This window comes from Oncorhynchus tshawytscha, linkage group LG18, assembly GCF_018296145.1.
Source record: "Oncorhynchus tshawytscha isolate Ot180627B linkage group LG18, Otsh_v2.0, whole genome shotgun sequence".
Lineage (NCBI taxonomy): Eukaryota > Metazoa > Chordata > Actinopteri > Salmoniformes > Salmonidae > Oncorhynchus > Oncorhynchus tshawytscha.
The window spans coordinates 40,043,583-40,068,582 of NC_056446.1; the positions used below are offsets into that span (position 1 = coordinate 40,043,583).

The following is a 25,000-nucleotide window of genomic DNA, read 5'->3' on the forward strand; positions in this document are numbered from 1 at the left end:
GAAGAGGATAGGTTGGGTTTAGGCCTAATATATATATATATATATATATATATATATATATATATATATATATATATATATATATATATATATATATATATATGGTTTGCCTTATTGGCTCCATGTGGAGGGTGTTTGACTTTCACACCAGCATGTCGATTGTAATTTTCCACATTTATTAGTTAAATCAAGGAGCTAGGTCACAAAGAAAATATAATTTCCAGCAAATTTGACACAGTTTACTAACGAACAAGGGGGGTAAAATATGTATATATTTTTACTCTGGGAATGTATCAGAGTCAGATCACTAGAAACTCAGTTTGCAAAAACTGAACTATGATACACTGATTGTACAAAACATTAGGAACACCTTCCTGATATTGAGTTGCACCCCCTTTTGCCCTCAGAACAGACTCAATTTGTCGGGGCGGGGACTCTACAAGGTGTCGAAAGCGTTCCACAGGGATGCTGACCAATGTTGACTCCAATGCTTCTGGTGTCTGGGCAGGCCACTGCAGTAAGCTGAATTCACTGTCATGTTTGTGGAACTATTCCCGGACAAATCTAGCCTTGTGGCATAAGTCCTGCAGAAAAAATATATATATTTGCAGATGGATAGACTACTGACATGAAGCGATGCACCTGATTGGCTATGATGTTCAGATATTATGTTAAAACACATTTATCAAGGGGCCCAATGTGTGCCATGAAAACACACCCCACGCCACCACCAGCCTACCATGTTGACATGCGGCATGATGGACGCATGTACTCCCTCGTCCTCCCATGTACTCCCTCGTCCTCCCTCGTCCTCCCATGTACTCCCTCGTCCTCCCATGTACTCCCTCGTCCTCCCATGTACTCCCTCGTCCTCCCTCGTCCTCCCACGTTCTCCCTCGTCCTCCCATGTTCTCCCTCGTCCTCCCATGTACTCCCTCGTCCTCCCATCAGCGTGAAACAGCAGGAACCACGATTCATCAGACCGGGCTGAATGTTTTTCCAATTCTCCAGTGTTTTCGTTCCTCAGCCCTCTGTAACCGCAGTTTCTAGTCTTTTTGCTGAAAGAGGTGGAACTCTGTCAGGTCATCGGCTGCCTTACCCCATTCGTGTTAAAGTACGACGAGTTGTGCATTATTTTACGGGTCTTTGGGCACCAATGTTGCACTGGACTGTCCAACTGTAGCCTGTCTGTTGCTCTGCACAATTCATGTCAGCCTCCTTTAATGTCCGCTTTCATTAATGCCCCATTTTCGACCATTGGCTGGATGTGTTTTTAGTGGTGGACCTTTCTTGATACACACAGGAAAGTGTTGAGTGTGAAAAACCCAGCAGCGTTGCAGTTCTTGACACACTCAAACCGGTGCACCTGACACCTACTACCATTACCCCGTTCAATGGCACTTCAATCTTTGTCTTAATCGTTCACCCTCTGAATGGCACACATACACAATCTCAATTGTCTCAAGGCTTTAAAATCCTTCTTTAACTCGTCTCCTCCCTTTTCATCTACAGTGATTTGAAGTGGATTTAACAACTGACGTCAATAACGGATCATAGCTTCCACCTGGATTTACCTGGTCAGTCTGTCATTCAAACAGCAGGTGTCCTTTAATTAATATGTTTTCCTTAAGTGTGATACAAAGTCGGTCGAATCTTGAGAATTATTTACAGCTGTAATGACAGCCAATAGGTGCTTCAACAAAGGTTCTCTTGAACTTTGTTTCACTTTGAAAATGGTGGAGTAGATCTGTAGATTTAAAAAAAAATTTTTTTTATTTTTTTATTTTTAATTTTATTTTTAATTTTGTAGAATTTTTTTTAATTTTTTTTTTTATATATTGAATCCTCTCATTTTTAGGATTTGCAAGGGGTGTGTAAACTTTAACGGGATTGTGCAACTGGACTTTATTATTTCGCTCTGTGAAGCTGTTATGGCTGTGAGAGAAGCAGGGTAACATGGGATAGGTGAAATTGAGGCGCTTCAATATGGACCGGGTAACATGGGATAGGTGAAATTGAGGCGCTTCAATATGGACCGGGTAACATGGGATAGGTGAAATTGAGGCGCTTCAATATGGACCGGGTAACATGGGATAGGTGAAATTGAGGCGCTTCAATATGGACCGGGTAACATGGGATAGGTGAAATTGAGGCGCTTCAATATGGACCGGGTAACATGGGATAGGTGAAATTGAGGCGCTTCAATATGGACCGGGTAACATGGGATAGGTGAAATTGAGGCGCTTCAATATGGACCGGGTAACATGGGATAGGTGAAATTGAGGCGCTTCAATATGGACCGGGTAACATGGGATAGGTGAAATTGTGGACGCTGCAATATGGACCGGGTAACATGGGATAGGTGAAATTGAGGCGCTTCAATATGGACCGGGTAACATGGGATAGGTGAAATTGAGGCGCTTCAATATGGACCACTCTATACACAGGCGCAAAGGGCAGCATTTAAAATGTGACCCTAAGATTTTTCCGTCGGCTTTTGATTCCGAGTATTGTTTTGATAACAATGTTATAAAATCAACCATGTCTAGCGCATAATTACATAATGTGCTGCATTTTGATGAGACAATCCTATGAAATGACTGTGGAATACAGCAAATACACAGAGGTTTACCCCAAAATATGGCAACTATTTATGTATTTTTTTTAAACAAAATTGGCAAGTTGATTTACACCTTAAAAAACACTTACTTTAAATCAGAAAGTATTGTATTTTGATGTGTATTTCTATATAATTACTGTTGAAAACTGTAAATATAGTAATTTACCCCAAAACATTGGCTATTTAGAATGCATTTCTAACAATATGTTCCAGTTCATTCTTAAAACTTAAAACTTTTATCAGAAATTACTGTTTTTCTTTCTGTAATTATAGCCTGCGAAAGCAGGGAATGTCTGTTAATTAACAGTTGTTGTCACTCTAACTTTTAATGTAAAAGTCTGTCATTTAAAAGATTATAATTTGAATCTACAAAAAAAACGTATCTATTTTTACGGTTAATGTTTGGCACCCTGTGCAGCCTTGAGTTTGACTGTTTTTTGACTGTTTTTTGTTTTTTTACAGCGTAGATATAGGGTGACTGGAAGCCTAATGGTTAAGAGCGTTGGGGCTTAAACCTTGTGGCTCCTGTAAGAGCGTTGGGGCTTAAACCTCGTGGCTCCTGTAAGAGCGTTGGGGCTTAAACCTCGTGGCTCCTGTAAGAGCGTTGGGGCTCAAACCTTGTGGCTCCTGTAAGAGCGTTGGGGCTTAAACCTTGTGGCTCCTGTAAGAGCGTTGGGGCTTAAACCTCGTGGCTCCTGTAAGAGCGTTGGGGCTTAAACCTCGTGGCTCCTGTAAGAGCATTGGGGCTTAAACCTCTTTTTTTTTTTAACCAGGTAGGCAAGTTGAGAACAAGTTCTCATTTACAATTGCGACCTGGCCAAGATAAAGCAAAGCAGTTCGACAGATACAACGACACAGAGTTACACATGGAGTAAAACAAACATACAGTCAATAATACAGTATAAACAAGTCTATATACAATGTGAGCAAATGAGGTGAGAAGGGAGGTAAAGGCAAAAAAGGCCATGGTGGCAAAGTAAATACAATATAGCAAGTAAAACACTGGAATGGTAGTTTTGCAATGGAAGAAAGTGCAAAGTAGAAATAAAAATAATGGGGTGCAAAGGAGCAAAATAAATTAATTAATTAAAATTAAATACAGTTGGGAAAGAGGTAGTTGTTTGGGCTAAATTATAGGTGGGCTATGTACAGGTGCAGTAATCTGTGAGCTGCTCTGACAGTTGGTGCTTAAAGCTAGTGAGGCAGATAAGTGTTTCCAGTTTCAGAGATTTTTGTAGTTTGTTCCAGTCATTGGCAGCAGAGAACTGGAAGGAGAGGCGGCCAATGAAAGAATTGGTTTTGGGGGTGACTAGAGAGATATACCTGCTGGAGCGTGTGCTACAGGTGGGAGATGCTATGGTGACCAGCGAGCTGAGATAAGGGGGACTTTACCTAGCAGGGTCTTGTAGATGACATGGAGCCAGTGGGTTTGGCGACGAGTATGAAGCGAGGGCCAGCCAACGAGAGCGTACAGGTCGCAATGGTGGGTAGTATATGGGGCTTTGGTGACAAAACGGATTGCACTGTGATAGACTGCATCCAATTTGTTGAGTAGGGTATTGGAGGCTATTTTGTAAATGACATCGCCAAAGTCAAGGATTGGTAGGATGGTCAGTTTTACAAGGGTATGTTTGGCAGCATGAGTGAAGGATGCTTTGTTGCGAAATAGGAAGCCAATTCTAGATTTAACTTTGGATTGGAGATGTTTGATATGGGTCTGGAAGGAGAGTTTACAGTCTAACCAGACACCTAAGTATTTGTAGTTGTCCACGTATTCTAAGTCAGAGCCGTCCAGAGTAGTGATGTTGGACAGGAGGGTAGGTGCAGGTAGCGATCGGTTGAAGAGCATGCATTTAGTTTTACTTGTATTTAAGAGCAATTGGAGGCCACGGAAGGAGAGTTGTATGGCATTGAAGCTTGCCTGGAGGGTTGTTAACACAGTGTCCAAAGAAGGGCCGGAAGTATACAGAATGGTGTCGTCTGCGTAGAGGTGGATCAGAGACTCACCAGCAGCAAGAGCGACCTCATTGATGTATACAGAGAAGAGAGTCGGTCCAAGAATTGAACCCTGTGGCACCCCCATAGAGACTGCCAGAGGTCCGGACAGCAGACCCTCCGATTTGACACACTGAACTCTATCAGAGAAGTAGTTGGTGAACCAGGCGAGGCAATCATTTGAGAAACCAAGGCTGTCGAGTCTGCCGATGAGGATGTGGTGATTGACAGAGTCGAAAGCCTTGGCCAGATCAATGAATACGGCTGCACAGTAATGTTTCTTATCGATGGCGGTTAAGATATCGTTTAGGACTTTGAGCGTGGCTGAGGTGCACCCATGACCAGCTCTGAAACCAGATTGCATAGCAGAGAAGGTATGGTGAGATTCAAAATGGTCGGTAATCTGTTTGTTGACTTAGCTTTCGAAGACCTTAGAAAGGCACGGTAGGATAGATATATGTCTGTAGCAGTTTGGGTCAAGAGGGGGATGACCGCAGCTGCTTTCCAATCTTTGGGAATCTCAGACGACATGAAAGAGAGGTTGAACAGGCTAGTAATAGGGGTGGCAACAATTTCGGCAGATAATTTTAGAAAGAAAGGGTCCAGATTGTCTAGCCTGGCTGATTTGTAGGGGTCCAGATTTTGCAGCTCTTTCAGAACATCAGCTGAATGGATTTGGGAGAAGGAGAAATGGGGAAGGCTTGGGCGAGTTGCTGTTGGGGGTGCAGTGCTGTTGACCGGGGTAGGAGTAGCCAGGTGGAAAGCATGGCCAGCCGTGGAAAAATGCTAATTGAAATTCTCAATTATGGTGGATTTATCAGTGGTGACAGTGTTTCCTATCTTCAGTGCAGTGGGCAGCTGGGAGGAGGTGTTCTTATTCTCCATGGACTTTACAGTGTCCCAGAACTTTTTTGAGTTTGTGTTGCAGGAAGCAAATTTCTGCTTGAAAAAGCTAGCCTTGGCTTTTCTAACTGCCTGTGTATAATGGTTTCTAGCTTCCCTGAACAGCTGCATATCACGGGGGCTGTTTGATGCTAATGCAGAACGCCATAGGATGTTTTTGTGTTGGTTAAGGGCAGTCAGGTCTGGGGAGAACCAAGGGCTATATCTGTTCCTGGTTCTAAATTTCTCGTGTCTCCTGTAAGAGCGTTGGGGCTTGAACCTCATGGCTCCTGTAAGAGCGTTGGGGCTTAAACCTCGTGGCTCCTGTAAGAGCGTTGGGGCTTAAACCTCGTGGCTCCTGTAAAAGCGTCTGCTAAGTGACTAACATGTATTTATGTGTGTAACATACTGCTAAGTGACTAACATGTAAATGTAACATATGCTGACTGGACAAAACATTAAGAACACCTGCTCTTTCCATGACATAGACTGACCAGGTGAATCCAGGTGAAAGGTATGATCCCTTATTGATATCACTTCAAATCCACTTCAATCAGTGGATTTTATGAAGGGGGGGAGACAGGTTAAAGAAGGATTTTAAAGCCTTGGGGCAATTGAGACATGGATTGTGTATACGTGCCATTCAAAGAGTGAACGGGCCAGACAAAAGATTTAAGTGCCTTTGAACGGGGTATGGTAGTAGGTGCCAGGCACACCGGTTCATGTCAAAAACTGTAAAGCAGATGGGTTTTTCACACTCAACAGTTTCCTGTGTATCAAGAATGGTTCACCACCCAAAGGACATACAGTCAACTTGAAACAACTATGGGACGCATTGGAGTCAACATGGGGCCAGCATCCCTGTGGAACGCTTTTGACACCTTGTTGAGTCCATGACCCAACGAATTGAGGCTTTTCTGAGGGCAAAGGGGGCTGCAACTCAATATTAGGAAGGTATACTCATATATATATATACACTGTATGCATATTTGTGTATGTTAATCAGGTATCGGTTGATTGGATTATAGCTTTGTGAAACAGCTCGTTGATACAGTCAGTAAGTCTGCTGTAGATAAAGTAATAACACTGTAAAAGGACAACAAAATGTTTTGGTCTGATTCCAACTCTACAAATGGACAAGCACGGTTTCCAACTCATCTATACACCGACCTTTGACCTCACTCTGCAGTCAGGTCGGTGAGATCACACTGGCGTGATAATAGGGCTTCTGAATCCCCCTTTTTAAATTTATTTTAAATTTATTTTTAAATTTATTTTTATAAATACTGTGTTTGAGCTACGGACTGCTGGGTTGTACCGTTGGATTAGTCCATTTCTTCTCAACAAAACCTCCGCAAAGACAGAACGGTTTGAGATACACACTATTATGACTCATCTATGAAAAGCTGAGAGACTCTTCCGGAATACGCACGTGTCATCTTGTTTTGCTCTATGACCTCACAAAGACACACACACAACACACACACACACACACACACACACACACACACACACACACACACACACACACACACACACACACACACACACACACACACACACACACACACACACACACACACACACACGAGTCGTTAGCGGGTAAGGGGTTCTTCTATATAGAAGAACATACGAACTAAGAGAAGAGGGTTCCTCAAGGGTTCTTTGGAAAGGTGATAGTTCTATGTGGAACACAAAGACTCAAAGAAACCTTTGAGCCTTACAAAAGGGCGCCCGTATGCTTCCCATCCGAAACAGTTTGTGCCATATATTACAATGACGTGTTGTACCATTCTTTGTTTGTTATGGACTTCGGCAAGGTTTTTTCCCCCGGCTGCTCGTTTCTCGGGGTAAGCTGAAGTCTACGCCCCTTCATCTGTGATTGGTCATCAGTAGGGATTCTTCAATTTGGATTCTTCAATGAAGTATTTGTTGTCATTCCACAAGAAACTACTCGTTTTCATCCACATTTTTTAACATGACAAAAACTGCACCAAACAGATTAGTCAGATGTAAAATTGAAAGACTAAGATCTCCTTGGCAAAAACTTCTAAATTAATGACAGATTTCTTGAGTTCTTAGATTAATTCAGACTGTTTTTGGAGATAGCCAGTACACACTATGCTGTCTCAAATTGGACAAACAGTGCTATAGACCCTTTTTTTCTAGTTTTTCAAGCAAAGGTCTTTTAACCTCTAGCGTCGAGCAATCCCGTATCCGGGAGCGTAATCATAGCCTCAAGCTCATTAGCATAAAGCAACGTTAACTATTCATGAAAATCGCAAATGAAATGAAATAAATATATTGGCTCACAAGCTTAGCCTTTTGTTAACAACACTGTCATCTCAGATTATCTCAAAATATGCTTTTCAACCATAGCTACACAAGCATTTGTGTAAGAGTATTGATAGCTAGCATAGCATTAAGCCTAGCATTCAGCAGGCAACATTTTCACAAAAACAAGAAAAGCATTCAAATAAAATCATTTACCTTTGAAGAACTTCGGATGTTTTCAATGAGGAGACTCTCAGTTAGATAGCAAATGTTCAGTTTTTCCAAAAAGATTATTTGTGTAGGAGAAATCGTTCCGTTTTGGTTCATCATGTTTGGCTAAGAAAAAAACCCTGAAAATTCAGTCATTACAACGCCAAACTTTTTTCCAAATTAACTCCATAATATCGACAGAAACATGGCAAACGTTGTTTAGAATCAATCCTCAAGGTGCTTTTCACATATCTATTCGATGATAAGTCATTCGTAGCAGTTGGGTTTCTCCTCTGAAGCAAATGGAAAAATGCACGCAGCTGGAGATTACGCAATAATTGCCATGGAGGACACCAAGCGAGCACCTGGTAAATGTAGTCTCTTATGGTCAATCTTCCAATGATATGCCTACAAATACGTCACAATGCTGCAGACACCTTGGGGAAACGACAGAAAGTGTAGGCTCATTCCTTGCGCATTCACAGCCATATAAGGAGACATTGGAACACAGCGCATTCAAAATCGGGGGCATTTCCTGTTTGAAATTTCATCTTGGTTTCGCCTGTAGCATCAGTTCTGTGGCACTCACAGATAATATCTTTGCAGTTTTGGAAACGTCAGAGTGTTTTCTTTCCAAAGCTGTCAATTCTATGCATAGTCGAGCATCTTTTCGTGACAAAATATCTTGTTTAAAACGGGAACGTTTTTTTTATCCAAAAATTAAAAGAGCGCCCCCTATATCGAAGGAGTTTTTAAGGGAAGATGCGAGGCACAGATGTTCACTTCGCCTAGCCGAGTTCTGCTAGGAGCAAACCGATCCTAGTATGCAGACACCTTTAGTGATAATGTAGGGGCGGTGACTCATTAGGGACATGGTTTGCTTACTTCTCTTTTAATGCTCACAGCTCTCATTCCAGTTCATCTAATCTGTTTTTGGCATTACATGTTATGTGGGACTCACGGTCACTGCCGGTTGTGACACAGCCTGGGATCAAACCCGGGTTTGTAGCGACGCCTCAACGTTGCTTTATGCTGTTAATGATACCTGTTACCTGTCTATTAATGATACCTGTTACCTGTCTGTTAATGATACCTGTCTGTTAATGATACCTGTTACCTGTCTGTCAATGATACCGGTCTGTTAATGATACCTGTTACCTGTCTGTTAATGATACCTGTTACCTGTCTGTTAACGATACCTGTTACCTGTCTGTTAATGATACCTGTTACCTGTCTGTTAATGATACCTGTCTGTTAATGATACCTGTTACCTGTCTGTTAATGATACCTGTTACCTGTCTATTAATGATACCTGTTACCTGTCTGTTAATGATACCTGTCTGTTAATGATACCTGTTACCTGTCTGTTAATGATACCTGTCTGTTAATGATACCTGTTACCTGTCTATTAATGATACCTGTTACCTGTCTGTTAATGATACCTGTTACCTGTCTGTTAATCATACCTGTTACCTGTCTGTTAGGTTGTTAATCATACGTGTTACCTGTCTGTTAATCATACATGTTACCTGTCTGTTAGGTTGTTAATGATACCTGTTACCGGTCTGTTAATGATACCTGTTACCTGTCTGTTAGGTTGTTAATGATACCTGTTACCTGTCTGTTAATGATACCTGTTACCTGTCTGTTAATGATACCTGTTACCTGTCTATTAATGATACCTGTTACCTGTCTATTAATGATACCTGTTACCTGTCTGTTAATGATACCTGTTACCTGTCTGTTAATGATACCTGTTACCTGTCTATTAATGATACCTGTTACCTGTCTGTTAATGACACCTGTTACCTGTCTGTTAATGATACCTGTTTGTTAATGATACCTGTTTGTTAATGATACCTGTTACCTGCCTGTTAATGATACCTGTTACCTGTCTATTAATGATACCTGTTACCGGTCTGTTAATGATACCTGTTACCTGTCTATTAATGATACCTGTTACCTGTCTGTTAATGATACCTGTTTGTTAATGATACCTGTTACCTGCCTGTTAATGATACCTGTTACCTGTCTATTAATGATACCTGTTACCGGTCTGTTAATGATACCTGTTACCTGTCTGTTAATGATACCTGTTACCTGTCTGTTAATGATACCTGTTACCGGTCTGTTAATGATACTTGTTACCTGTCTGTTAATGATACCTGTTACCTATCTGTTAATGATACCTGTTACCTGTCTATTAATGATACCTGTTACCTGTCTATTAATGATACCTGTTACCTGTCTGTTAGGTTGTTAATGATACCTGTTACCTGTCTATTAATGATACCTGTTACCGGTCTGTTAATGATACCTCTTACCTGTCTATTAATGATACCTGTTACCTGTCTGTTAATGATAGCTGTTTGTTAATGATACCTGTTACCTGCCTGTTAATGATACCTGTTACCTGTCTATTAATGATACCTGTTACCGGTCTGTTAATGATACCTGTTACCTGTCTATTAATGATACCTGTTACCTGACTGTTAATGATGCCTGTTAATGATACCTGTCTGTTAATGATACCTGTCTGTTAATGATACCTGTCTGTTAATGATACCTGTCTGTTAATGATACCTGTTACCTGTCTGTTAATGATACCTGTTACCTGTCTGTTAATGACACCAGTTACCTGTCTGTTAATGATGCCTGTTAATGATACCTGTCTGTTAATGATACCTGTCTGTTAATGATACCTGTCTGTTAATGATACCTGTTACCTGTCTGTTAATGATACCTGTTACCTGTCTGTTAATGATACCTGTTACCTGTCTGTTAATGATACCTGTTACCTGTCTGTTAATGATACCTGTCTGTTAATGATACCTGTCTGTTAATGATACCTGTTACCTGTCTGTTAATGATACCGTCTGTTAATGATACCTGTTACCTGTCTGTTAATGATACCTGTCTGTTAATGATACCTGTTACCTGTCTGTTAATGATACCTGTCTGTTAATGATACCTGTTACCTGTCTGTTAATGATACCTGTTACCTGTCTGTTAATGATACCTGGTCTGTTAATGATACCTGTTACCGGTCTGTTAATGATACCTGTCTGTTAATGATACCTGTTACCTGTCTGTTAATGATACCTGTCTGTTAATTATACCTGTCTGTTAATGATACCTGTCTGTTAATGATACCTGTCTGTTAATGATACCTGTCTGTTAATGATACCTGTTACCTGGCCACCATGTAGTCTAATCTCCCACTGCTGACGATATCTCCCCTGGGTCCACCCTGTAATCTCCCCTGGGTCTACCCTGTAATCTCCCCTGGGTCTACCCTGTAATCTCCTTACATCTCCCCTGGGTCTACCCTGTAATCTCCTTACATCTCCCCTGGGTCTACCCTGTAATCTCCTTACATCTCCCCTGGGTCCACCCTGTAATCTTAATCAGGTTACATCTCCCCTGGGTCCACCCTGTAATCTCCCTAATCAGGTTACATCTCCCCTGGGTCCACCCTGTAATCTCCTTAATCAGGTTACATCTCCCCTGGGTCCACCCTGTAATCTCCCCTGGGTCCACCCTGTAATCTCCCTAATCAGGTTACATCTCCCCTGGGTCTACCCTGTAATCTCCCTAATCAGGTTACATCGCCCCTGGGTCTACCCTGTAATCTCCCCTGGGTCTACCCTGTAATCTCCTTACATCTCCCCTGGGTCTACCCTGTAATCTCCTTACATCTCCCCTGGGTCTACCCTGTAATCTCCTTACATCTCCCCTGGGTCCACCCGGTAATCTCCTTAATCAGGTTACATCTCCCCTGGGTCCACCCTGTAATCTCCCTAATCAGGTTACATCTCCCCTGGGTCCACCCTGTAATCTCCTTAATCAGGTTACATCTCCCCTGGGTCTACCCTGTAATCTCCCTAATCAGGTTACATCGCCCCTGGGTCTACCCTGTAATCTCCTTACATCTCCCCTGGGTCTACCCTGTAATCTCCTTACATCTCCCCTGGGTCCACCCTGTAATCTCCTTAATCAGGTTACATCTCCCCTGGGTCCACCCTGTAATCTCCCTAATCAGGTTACATCTCCCGGGGTCCACCCTGTAATCTCCTTAATCAGGTTACATCTCCCCTGGGTCCACCCTGTAATCTCCCCTGGGTCCACCCTGTAATCTCCCTAATCAGGTTACATCGCCCCTGGGTCCTACATAATCAGCAGATCACAGTAAACCACAGATTCAGGATCAGCTCACCCTCCCCAAGATTGAACCTTAATCACTGGGAGGTTATGGTTAGAAACTGACCCAAGAACAGTACTCTCAGGGCAAATAGCCAGCGATACCAACAGTAAATGCTTGGAATATCTACAGAGGGATGATATATTTTAAGAGAATTCAAATGATTTATCTTAAGGAAATTTAAATATTTTTCAATTAAGACTCCTGAAAACAATGAGCTCTACGAAAGTGTATAACTATTCAGATGTAGGTTTGAGTCGAGAGGAGGAGAGGAACGAGTCCACCATGAGTACCTCCCTAAATAAACCAATGGAACAGACTGCTCCTTGTGTAATCAGTCTTAAAAGGAAGTAAGAGGATTGTATTAAAAAAAAATCGCAAATTGAAATGGAATACATTGACTAAAGGGAGGTACCCCTACCCCCATCTTCCAACTGCCAAACACGCATGCGCACGGACACACACACACACACACACACACACACACACACACACACACACACACACACACACACACACACACACACACACACACACACACACACACACACACACACACACACACACACACACACACACACACACACACACACACACACACGGCTTCAGTTGCTCTCTATTGATTTACATGTGGAGAATATGGAATTGTCTCTCCCCTCCGGGTAGATGTGGAGCAGATGTTCATTATCCTTAGAGGATGTGTGAGAGAGAGAGAGTTAATGAGAGCACTTATTCAAAAGAGTTTTGTGGCTTTAATGTTCCTTTCCTCCAGTTCTATCTGAGATATGTTGGGAGTGCTCTGTGTAGATCATATAGTCCCCTCTACCTGGGATATGTTGGGAGTGCTCTGTGTAGATGATATAGTCACCTCTACCTGGGATATGTTGGGAGTGCTCTGTGTAGATGATATAGTCCCCTCTACCTGGGATATGTTGGGAGTGCTCTGTGTAGATGATATAGTCCCCTCTACCTGGGATATGTTGGGAGTGCTCTGTGTAGATCATATAGTCCCCTCTACCTGGGATATGTTGGGAGTGCTCTGTGTAGATGATATAGTCACCTCTACCTGGGATATGTTGGGAGTGCTGTGTAGATGATATAGTCACCTCTACCTGTGATATGTTGGGAGTGCTCTGTTGTGTAGATAATATAGTCCCCTCTACCTGGGATATGTTGGGAGTGCTCTGTGTAGATAATATAGTCCCCTCTACCTGGGATATGTTGGGAGTGCTCTGTGTAGATCATATAGTCCCCTCTACCTGGGATATGTTGGGAGTGCTCTGTGTAGATAATATATTCCCCTCTACCTGGGATATGTTTGGCCCAGCCGATGATGACCACCAGTTCTCTGTCAGCCAGGTCACACAGAGTGGTCAGGGCCTTGATGTCTCCGTCTGGCATGGTTGGGTCTGGCATGGCATAGATCTTCTCTGGTTCAACCACCAGCAGGTGAGACACGATCTTTGTCACTGGCCGAGAGAGAGAGAGAGAGAGGGGGGGAGAGAGAGAAAGAGAGGGGGAGGGAGAGAGAGAGGGGGGTGGGGGAGAGAGAAAGAGAGGGGGGAGGGAGAGAGAGAGGGGGGTGGGGGAGAGAGAAAGAGAGGGGGAGGGAGAGAGAGAGAGAGAGGGGGAGAGAGAGAGAGAGAGGGGGGAGAGAGAAAGAGAGTGGGAGGGAGAGAGAGAGAGAGGGGGGAGAGAGAAAGAGTGGGGGAGGGAGAGAGAGAGGGGGAGAGAGAAAGAGGGGGAGGGAGAGAGAGAAACAAGATGTGTGATTAGATGCCTGTGGATGGACAGAGGTTTAGAGTAGATTGCATAGTGAGATGTTAGTGTTGTACAACCCAACATGCACCATGTTTAGAACCCCGTGTGGTAGAACCCCGTGTGACAGAACCCTGAGTGGATCATGTCACATGACCTGGGTTTGTACCTTTATTTAAAACATATGATTTTAACATTTTTTTCCCCCATTGAACATTAAAACCTACAATCTACTTGCAATTGAAGCCGCTCAACATTGACATTACATGGAGTCATCTAGCAGAGACTCCTCCATCCAGAGCGACCAACAGGAGCAACCAGGGTTAACGCCCTGCTCAACGGCACGTCGACAGATCTCCCACAACGTCAAAAATGGGGACCCGATCCAGTGACCTATCAGCCACCGGCCCAAGCTCCCAACCGCCAGGCCACCAACCGTCCAGAATCCCCCTCCCCCAAGACCCCCACTCCCCCAAAGCCCCCCGTCCCTCGATGCACCAACAAAACGAACATGAGAGAAGAATAAAGGAAAACAGAAAAACGCAAAAAAACAAAAGACATCATTGACAACAAAGATCATAACAGCAAGACCAACTGGATACGTATGAGGGCGTTGTATGGCACTATTTACACGTGTGTGTGTATAAACACCTGCACGGCATCAGCCTCAGGCAATAGAGACAACGTTGCCGCTCAGTGTCATTCAAGCTTCATTTTTGTTTTGACATGATTCTTTTTACTTTTATCTTCGACCGTCATTCTATCCCCCCGCCCATTAACGCCACTCCCACTTGTCTCCAACTCCACCATCCCAACCCTCAGCCCATTCCACCGATCTCTGCTGGCCACCCTCTTCAGGTTTCTAAGTATCATGAGACCCCCACTCCCCCAAAGCTCCCACAAAGCCCCCCGTCTAAGTATCATGTATCTTTTGAACAGTTACATTGTCATTTATTTTATTTAACCTTTTATTTAACGAGGCAAGTAAGTTTAAGAACAAATTCTTATTTACAATGACGGCCTAGGAACAGTGGGTTTAACTGCCTTGTTCAGGGGCAGAAATACAGATTTGTACCTTGTCAGCTCGGGGATTCGATCTTGCAACCTTTCGGTTACTAGTCCAATGCTCTAACCTGCCTCCCATCTATTCTGTGATGTTTAACATACAACTTGAATCTGTCTTATTGAACAGAATCCACAGATTGAGAGTTGAAGATAAATACGTGTATTAAAAGTATTAGTAATTGACTGACCCGGTCTCTCCAGATCTCCTAACAGTTCTATTTCTTGGGTCAATTTTAGATCAATGCTATGCATTTTCAGCCATTCCTGAACCTGAGACCAGAAACAGGCTACATGAGGGCAATACCAAAATAAATGGTCTACTGATTCTGTATCCTCAAAACAAAAATCTGCAGAGTTTTGATGATTTTATGCCCCAAATATTCAACCTTTTGTTGGTGGCAATAACTCTGTACAGTAAAAGCCTGAAGTCCTGATTCTGGAGTTGTTTTATATATCAACTCATACACCCTGTTCCATGGAATCGGTAAATCTAAAATCTCTTCCCAACTATTTTGCAATCTGTATGACACAGTTGTCAACATCCTGGTCCTCAAATGAAACTGGTCTACTTTCCTATTCATGTCATTTTTAATCCTATGCCAGTTTTTTATCCTATAGTTACCCTACCTCCTCCCGCTGCCACCTGCCTCCTCAATCTTGGATTGAGCAGACCTTCCCATACAATTCTGATAACTCCATGATAAACAACTCTACTACTCCAATTAAAAATGTCATTTAAAAAACAAAATAGCCTTTTCAAACTTTCTATAAAACAGGTATATTGTCAACCAGTACATTTGAGTTCAACCATAACATTTGTTGTATATTTGTTGTATCTTCTCAGAGGGATGAAATTGGATTTGTAACCAGCTCTGCAAAATGCTTATTTGAAAAAGGTTTCATTTTCAATGAATGGAAAATGAGACATGACAATCTGCACAAAGACAAAACAATGGAACAATGGAATTCCTTAGTAATCTACTGGAGAACCATTTTGGGTTCAAGTAAAACTTTTGTATCAATTAAGCTTTTAGAGAGAGGTTAATGGGATTTTATATTTAAATCATCTCAACCCACCCAGTTCATATTCATTATATAGACAGGCATGCGTTTATCTTGTCTGGTTTAGCATTCCAGATAAAGCTACATATTTTTTTTGCTCATATGATTTGAAAAAGGAATCATTAAATTATTATTATTATTATTATTATTATTTTTATTATTATTATTATTACACGTTGAAAGCTTACTTCCCAATAGTCTTTTTTTTAATGTCAGATGGCCGAGCACCATCGTCAGACAACTGCTATAATTATAATTTCTGGAAAAGGCTTAAAATAAAATAAATGTTAAATAATAAAATATAATACAAAGGTTACAATGCAGGTCATGTGACATGAATACACCAATACACAAGGCCCTAAGTATAATACAAGCAGAAAGGGTCACTGTTGTTGTGACTCACATGGCTTTTTGGCCGGAGGGGGGAGTGTCAGGCCTAGATAGGCTCCGTTCTCCGTGTCCCCCATTCTCCTCTTGTACTTCTGTCTTCCACCCCTCACGCGATCCAGACGCACACCTGGAAATAAACCACGGGACAACAAGATCACGTTCCCAACAGAACATGAGATTCATGATTTATTGCAACAAACAAAAATTGACAAAGATGATAATATAATACACCAGATGAAGTAGTAGTATGTACACAGATCATCTTCTGTTGGGGTAGTTAGACTATATACTGTAATGTGTACTGATAGTGTTATGTTGCTGTTAAAGTCAAGCCTCTGAACCCATCAATGAGAGCGTTATAAAGCTCTGTCTGTCAATGTGTTTTTCCTTTGATGATGGCCAGCAGAGACCAGAGGGCTGCTTCCACTGAGCTGCACCAGTCAATGATTGGCAATGCATGGTAATCCTGTTCATCACTTCACTGGCTTCCTATCCTTCTTCTGTCCCTCTGTCAGCTAGACTGGGCCACCACCAATATGACTCACAAACTCACTACCACACACTCACTACTCACAAACTCACTACTCACAAACTCACTACTCACAAACTCACTACTCACAAACTCACTACCACACACTCACTACTCACAAACTCACTACCAAACACTCACTACTCACAAACTCAATACCAAACACTCACTACTCACAAACTCACTACCAAACACTCACTACTCACAAACTCAATACCAAACACTCACTACTCACAAACTCAATACCACACACACAGTTACTACACTACACACTCACTACTCACAAACTCAATACCACACACACAGTTACTACACTACACACTCACTACTCACAAACTCAATACCAAACACTCACTACTCACAAACTCAATACCAAACACTCACTACTCACAAACTCACTACCAAACACTCACTACTCACAAACTCACTGGGTCAGACTGAGTCAGAGTAATTTGGTGGGTATTGTTAAAATGGGTAATCGATCACATGATAGAGGAGGTTAGTCATCTAGGTTTTGTACTCATTTAATAGTTTTTGAACGAGCTGGATAATATCTTGCAACAACAAATAAACACACCGTCTGAAGCTCTCAGTCTCCATCTCATCTCATCCTAAACCAGTCTAGCAGGTACCACACAGAGGCCTGGTAGGTTCCAGAACCAGTCTAGCAGGTACCACACAGAGGCCTGGTAGGTTCCAGAACCAGTCTAGCAGGAACCACACAGAGTCCTGGTAGGTTCCAGAACCAGTCTAGCAGGAACCACACAGAGTCCTGGTAGGTTCCAGAACCAGTCTAGCAGGTACCACACAGAGGCCTGGTAGGTTCCAGAACCAGTCTAGCAGGAACCACACAGAGGCCTGGTAGGTTCCAGAACCCGTCTAGCAGGAACCACACAGAGGCCTGGTAGGTTCCAGAACCATAGATTTGGAACACTGTAGCTTTTGCATTATGATGCTTATGACACTACAACATTCTATGGCAGCCATGTTAGATTCCCATTAACATTACATAAATACATTTTCAACAACGTTCTGTAACTGAATGTCTACAATTAGAACAATATTTAAAAAAAGATGGTTCAACTCTCTAAAGACATGGTTCTGGTAGGTACTACAGCCCATACAGTATGCGTCCTTACCTGGTGTCAAGACATTGTTGACCATTTGTCTTCATAAGTACATAGCTGAACAATAACAAGGGTAATAATGTTCATTTAACCCCGACACAGATATACCGTAAACTTACCTGACACTTCAGGAAAAAAACATGTCTTTTTCTTTGCCAAGTATACACGGCAAGTTCATTTTAAAAATTTGTCGAAGTGGCTTTTCTAACTACGTTACGGGTTTCCCTGACAAGTAATTTAGCGAACCGTAATAAGGTTTATAGTATTGTGATCGTTCAGTTATATTTTTCCAATCACACGGGAGAACGAAAACATTGAACTAGTAAAACAAGGTAGCTGTACCAAGGATGATCTTGATATAACTTTTGTTTCACTGGATACGGACCAATGAATGCTTTCCGTACGCAAGGTATGATACACCTTCCTTCTCACCTTAAACCTTGTATGCACAGACGGGCCGGGCAAACAGCGTTTCAGTGGACAATACAAGTGAATTAAGTTGTGGGATTTTTGTATGAATTCTTTGATTCCCTTTTAGAAACAAAAGGGTTCCGTCTTTCAATTACCTGATGACACCACCAACTATCCACTAACCTAATTACCCACGATTCTCCGGGGGTGGGGGGACCGGTTGGTTCTTCCCAGCAAACATTCTGGGATGCCTGGAAGGTCTGGGCTAAATCGAGATCTAGCCCCGCCTCCAGACTAATGGAGCTTTCCATTTGTTCGTCTTAATCAATCAATAAGGATGGTAAATAGACGTCTCCTTCTTTTCTTCTTGTTCTGTGAAGAAGATATGTGTTGTTAATTAGTAGGACTGGTGATGTCTGGGAGTTTTAAACAAACCACTCAGAGATGTGTTGTTAATTAGTAGGACTGGTAATGTCTGGGAGTTTTAAACAAACCACTCAGAGATGTGTTGTTAATTAGTAGGGCTGGTAATGTCTGGGAGTTTTAAACAAACCACTCAGAGATGTGTTGTTAATTAGTAGGGCTGGTAATGTCTGGGAGTTTTAAACAAACCACTCAGAGATGTGTTGTTAATTAGTAGGACTGGTGATGTCTGGGAGTTTTAAACAAACCACTCAGAGATGTGTTGTTAATTAGTAGGACTGGTGATGTCTGGGAGTTTTAAACAAACCACTCAGAGATGTGTTGTTAATTAGTAGGACTGGTGATGTCTGGGAGTTTTAAACAAACCACTCAGAGATGTGTTGTTAATTAGTAGGACTGGTGATGTCTGGGAGTTTTAAACAAACCACTCAGAGATGTGTTGTTAATTAGTAGGACTGGTGATGTCTGGGAGTTTTAAACAAACCACTCAGAGATGTGTTGTTAATTAGTAGGACTGGTGATGTCTGGGAGTTTTAAACAAACCACTCAGAGATGTGTTGTTAATTAGTAGGACTGGTGATGTCTGGGAGTTTTAAACAAACCACTCAGAGATGTGTTGTTAATTAGTAGGACTGGTGATGTCTGGGAGTTTTAAACAAACCACTCAGAGATGTGTTGTTAATTAGTAGGACTGGTGATGTCTGGGAGTTTTAAACAAACCACTCAGAGATGTGTTGTTAATTAGTAGGACTGGTAATGTCTGGGAGTTTTAAACAAACCACTCAGAGATGTGTTGTTATTTAGTAGGGCTGGTGATGTCTGGGAGTTTTAAACAAACCACTCAGAGATGTGTTGTTAATTAGTAGGGCTGGTAATGTCTGGGAGTTTTAAACAAACCACTCAGAGATGTGTTGTTAATTAGTAGGGCTGGTGATGTCTGGGAGTTTTAAACAAACCACTCAGAGATGTGTTGTTAATTAGTAGGACTGGTGATGTCTGGGAGTTTTAAACAAACCACTCAGAGATGTGTTGTTAATTAGTAGGACTGGTGCTGTCTGGGAGTTTTAAACAAACCACTCAGAGATGTGTTGTTAATTAGTAGGGCTGGTAATGTCTGGGAGTTTTAAACAAACCACTCAGAGATGTGTTGTTAATTAGTAGGACTGGTGATGTCTGGGAGTTTTAAACAAACCACTCAGAGATGTGTTGTTAATTAGTAGGGCTGGTGATGTCTGGGAGTTTTAAACAAACCACTCAGAGATGTGTTGTTAATTAGTAGGGCTGGTGATGTCTGGGAGTTTTAAACAAACCACTCAGAGATGTGTTGTTAATTAGTAGGACTGGTGATGTCTGGGAGTTTTAAACAAACCACTCAGAGATGTGTTGTTAATTAGTAGGACTGGTGATGTCTGGGAGTTTTAAACAAACCACTCAGAGATGTGTTGTTAATTAGTAGGACTGGTGATGTCTGGGAGTTTTAAACAAACCACTCAGAGATGTGTTGTTAATTAGTAGGACTGGTGATGTCTGGGAGTTTTAAACAAACCACTCAGAGATGTGTTGTTAATTAGTAGGGCTGGTGATGTCTGGGAGTTTTAAACAAACCACTCAGAGATGTGTTGTTAATTAGTAGGGCTGGTGATGTCTGGGAGTTTTAAACAAACCACTTGTGTTGTTAATTAGTAGGACTGGTGATGTCTGGGAGTTTTAAACAAACCACTCAGAGATGTGTTGTTAATTAGTAGGGCTGGTGATGTCTGGGAGTTTTAAACAAACCACTCAGAGATGTGTTGTTAATTAGTAGGGCTGGTAATGTCTGGGAGTTTTAAACAAACCACTCAGAGATGTGTTGTTAATTAGTAGGACTGGTAATGTCTGGGAGTTTTAAACAAACCACTCAGAGATGTGTTGTTAATTAGTAGGGCTGGTAATGTCTGGGAGTTTTAAACAAACCACTCAGAGATGTGTTGTTAATTAGTAGGGCTGGTAATGTCTGGGAGTTTTAAACAAACCACTCAGAGATGTGTTGTTAATTAGTAGGGCTGGTAATGTCTGGGAGTTTTAAACAAACCACTCAGAGATGTGTTGTTAATTAGTAGGACTGGTAATGTCTGGGAGTTTTAAACAAACCACTCAGAGATGTGTTGTTAATTAGTAGGACTGGTAATGTCTGGGAGTTTTAAACAAACCACTCAGAGATGTGTTGTTAATTAGTAGGGCTGGTAATGTCTGGGAGTTTTAAACAAACCACTCAGAGATGTGTTGTTAATTAGTAGGGCTGGTAATGTCTGGGAGTTTTAAACAAACCACTCAGAGATGTGTTGTTAATTAGTAGGACTGGTAATGTCTGGGAGTTTTAAACAAACCACTCAGAGATGTGTTGTTAATTAGTAGGACTGGTAATGTCTGGGAGTTTTAAACAAACCACTCAGAGATGTGTTGTTAATTAGTAGGGCTGGTAATGTCTGGGAGTTTTAAACAAACCACTCAGAGATGTGTTGTTAATTAGTAGGGCTGGTAATGTCTGGGAGTTTTAAACAAACCACTCAGAGATGTGTTGTTAATTAGTAGGACTGGTAATGTCTGGGAGTTTTAAACAAACCACTCAGAGATGTGTTGTTAATTAGTAGGGCTGGTAATGTCTGGGAGTTTTAAACAAACCACTCAGAGATGTGTTGTTAATTAGTAGGACTGGTAATGTCTGGGAGTTTTAAACAAACCACTCAGAGATGTGTTGTTAATTAGTAGGACTGGTAATGTCTGGGAGTTTTAAACAAACCACTCAGAGATGTGTTGTTAATTAGTAGGACTGGTAATGTCTGGGAGTTTTAAACAAACCACTCAGAGATGTGTTGTTAATTAGTAGGGCTGGTAATGTCTGGGAGTTTTAAACAAACCACTCAGAGATGTGTTGTTAATTAGTAGGACTGGTAATGTCTGGGAGTTTTAAACAAACCACTCAGAGATGTGTTGTTAATTAGTAGGGCTGGTAATGTCTGGGAGTTTTAAACAAACCATTCTGAGATGTGTTGTTAATTAGTAGGGCTGGTAATGTCTGGGAGTTTTAAACAAACCACTCAGAGATGTGTTGTTAATTAGTAGGGCTGGTGATGTCTGGGAGTTTTAAACAAACCACTCAGAGATGTGTTGTTAATTAGTAGGACTGGTGATGTCTGGGAGTTTTAAACAAACCACTCAGAGATGTGTTGTTAATTAGTAGGACTGGTAATGTCTGGGAGTTTTAAACAAACCACTCAGAGATGTGTTGTTAATTAGTAGGACTGGTAATGTCTGGGAGTTTTAAACAAACCACTCAGAGATGTGTTGTTAATTAGTAGGGCTGGTAATGTCTGGGAGTTTTAAACAAACCACTCAGAGATGTGTTGTTAATTAGTAGGGCTGGTAATGTCTGGGAGTTTTAAACAAACCACTCAGAGATGTGTTGTTAATTAGTAGGACTGGTAATGTCTGGGAGTTTTAAACAAACCACTCAGAGATGTGTTGTTAATTAGTAGGACTGGTAATGTCTGGGAGTTTTAAACAAACCACTCAGAGATGTGTTGTTAATTAGTAGGACTGGTAATGTCTGGGAGTTTTAAACAAACCACTCAGAGATGTGTTGTTAATTAGTAGGGCTGGTAATGTCTGGGAGTTTTAAACAAACCACTCAGAGATGTGTTGTTAATTAGTAGGGCTGGTGATGTCTGGGAGTTTTAAACAAACCACTCAGAGATGTGTTGTTAATTAGTAGGGCTGGTAATGTCTGGGAGTTTTAAACAAACCACTCAGAGATGTGTTGTTAATTAGTAGGGCTGGTGATGTCTGTTCAGTGTGTTCTTGTTTGCTCCATTACTCCAGCTAAATTGGGACTGAGGTTTCATTTAGAAAAGTCTATTCCAGGATACTATCTGGGGTACGTTGCTAAATGACCACATCGTTATTGACCTATAAACTATTGAGTAAAAAGAGTTGCGGCCACTAGGGTTTAAATAAGGTCATTTCATGGAACGATTAAACAGAGGAGTGTATCTAGAAAAGTGTATCTAGAAAAGTTCCCGAGACGTGTTGCAAAGTTGATATTTTACCCTGTGAGCCTGATAGGTACAGATCTACCCCCCTTTTCACGCATAAATGCTCTCTCTCTCTCTTTCTCTCTCGCTCTCTCTCTCTCACTCTCTCTCTCTTTTGCTCTCTCTCTCTTTTGCTCTCTCTCTCTTTTGCTCTCTCTCTCTCTGTGTCTCTCTCTCTCTCTCTCTCTCTTTTGCTCTCTCTCTCTTTTGCTCTCTCTCTCTTTTGCTCACTCTCTCTCTCTGTCTCTCTCTCTCTCTCTCTCTCTCTCTCTCACACGGAGAAGCACAAACAAACAAACACACACACACACAAACACACACAGAGAAACACAAACAAACACATGCTCTGGGCCCAGTCACAATCATGCGACTGGAGCTGGACCGTCCAACAGGTCCATAATTAGTAGGCCCTGACAGGAATGAAGAGCTTCCGTTGGAGGCCAGAGAACAAGGAGAGAGTCTGATGCGTGTGGAGTCTGATTGTAGTTTGTCTGGATTATGTCCTCTGTCATGTGACAGGGTCCTGTACTGAGAACCTCCTCTGTCATGTGACAGGGTCCTGTATTGAGAACCTCCTCTGTCACGTGACAGGTTCCTGTACTGAGAACCTCCTCTGTCATGTGACAGGTTCCTGTACTGAGAACCTCCTCTGTCATGTGACAGGGTCCTGTACTGAGAACCTCCTCTGTCATGTGACAGGGTCCTGTACTGAGAACCTCCTCTGTCATGTGACAGGGTCCTGTACTGAGAACCTCCTCTGTCATGTGACAGGGTCCTGTAGTGAGAACCTCCTCTGTCATGTGACAGGGTCCTGTACTGAGAACCTCCTCTGTCACGTGACAGGGTTCTGTACTGAGAACCTGACCACAACAGGACAGGTTGAGGGACGTGTGTGTGTGTTCATCTCTGTTGTTGTGACACCCCTCTCCACGCATTCCCACTCCTTAGACCTGTAGCCCATTTAGGCTCAGATGGGAGAGAGGGGAGGTGGGGATAGGAGGAGGATGAGAGGGGAGAGAGGGGAGGTGGGGATAGGAGAGGGGAAAGAGGGGAGGTGGGGGAGAGAGGGAGGTGGGGGTGAGAGGGGAGAGAGGGGAGGTGGGGATAGGAGGAGGATGAGAGGGGAGAGAGGGGAGGTGGGGGTGAGATGGGAGAGAGGGGGGTGGGGATAGGAGGAGGATGAGAGGGGAGAGAGGGGAGGTGGGGGTGAGAGGGGAGAGATGGGAGGTGGGGATAGCAGGGGGTGATAGGGGAGGTGTGTGTGAGAGGGGAGAGAGGGGAGGTGGGGATAGGAGGGGTGAGGGGAGATGGGAGGTGGGGATAGCAGAGGGGTGATGGGGGAGGTGGGGGTGAGAGGGGAGAGAGGGAAGGTGGGGATAGGAGGGGGTGAGGGGAGATGGGAGGTGGGGGTGAGAGGGGAGGTGGGGGTGAGAGGGGAGATGGGGGTGAGAGGGGAGGTGGGGGTGAGAGGGGGTGGGGGGTGAGAGGGGAGGTGGGGGTGAGAGTGGCGGTGGGGGTGGGGGTGAGAGGGAGATGGGGAAGGTGGGGGTGAGAGGGGAGAGAGGTTGAGGTGGGGATGAGAGGGGAGAGAGAGGAGGTGGGGATAGGGGAGAGAGGGGAGGTGGTGGGTGAGATGGGAGGTGGGGGTGAGAGGGGAGAGAGGGGAGGTGGGGGTGAGAGGGGAGATGGGGGAAGGTGGGAGGGGCATAGCGATGAGCTCAGCTAAGTCTATGTGTGATGGTTCATATAGAACCATCTTTAGGTCATTTGTCCCCTGCCTTCCCTTTCAGCTCAAAACAATATGGACCCCGCAACCATGAAGTGTATTCTGTCAAAGTGACTGTCTTACACACGTCCTGGCGTTTGATACAAAGTGTGTGTTTCTGAGTGTGTGTGTGTGTGTGTGTGTGTGTGTGTGTGTGTGTGTGTGTGTGTGTGTGTGTGTGTGTCGGAAAGGGCACTATTTTGAGTCTCTCACCTGTC

At 42.8% G+C, this 25,000-nt stretch overlaps 1 protein-coding gene across 2 annotated transcripts in view; it reads right to left on the reverse strand.

Moving 5' to 3' along the window:
- Positions 1–25,000, reverse strand: part of LOC112235823 (steroid hormone receptor ERR2-like) — a 56,266-nt gene that overhangs the window by 4,979 nt on the left and 26,287 nt on the right. For both annotated transcript variants that reach the window (XM_042301065.1, XM_042301066.1), the window contains 2 exons: positions 16,471–16,584; positions 13,490–13,651 (listed from right to left, as the gene is read on the reverse strand). In XM_042301065.1, the coding sequence (XP_042156999.1) occupies positions 13,490–13,651; positions 16,471–16,584 (276 nt within the window). The remainder of the gene's footprint in view (positions 1–13,489; positions 13,652–16,470; positions 16,585–25,000) is intronic.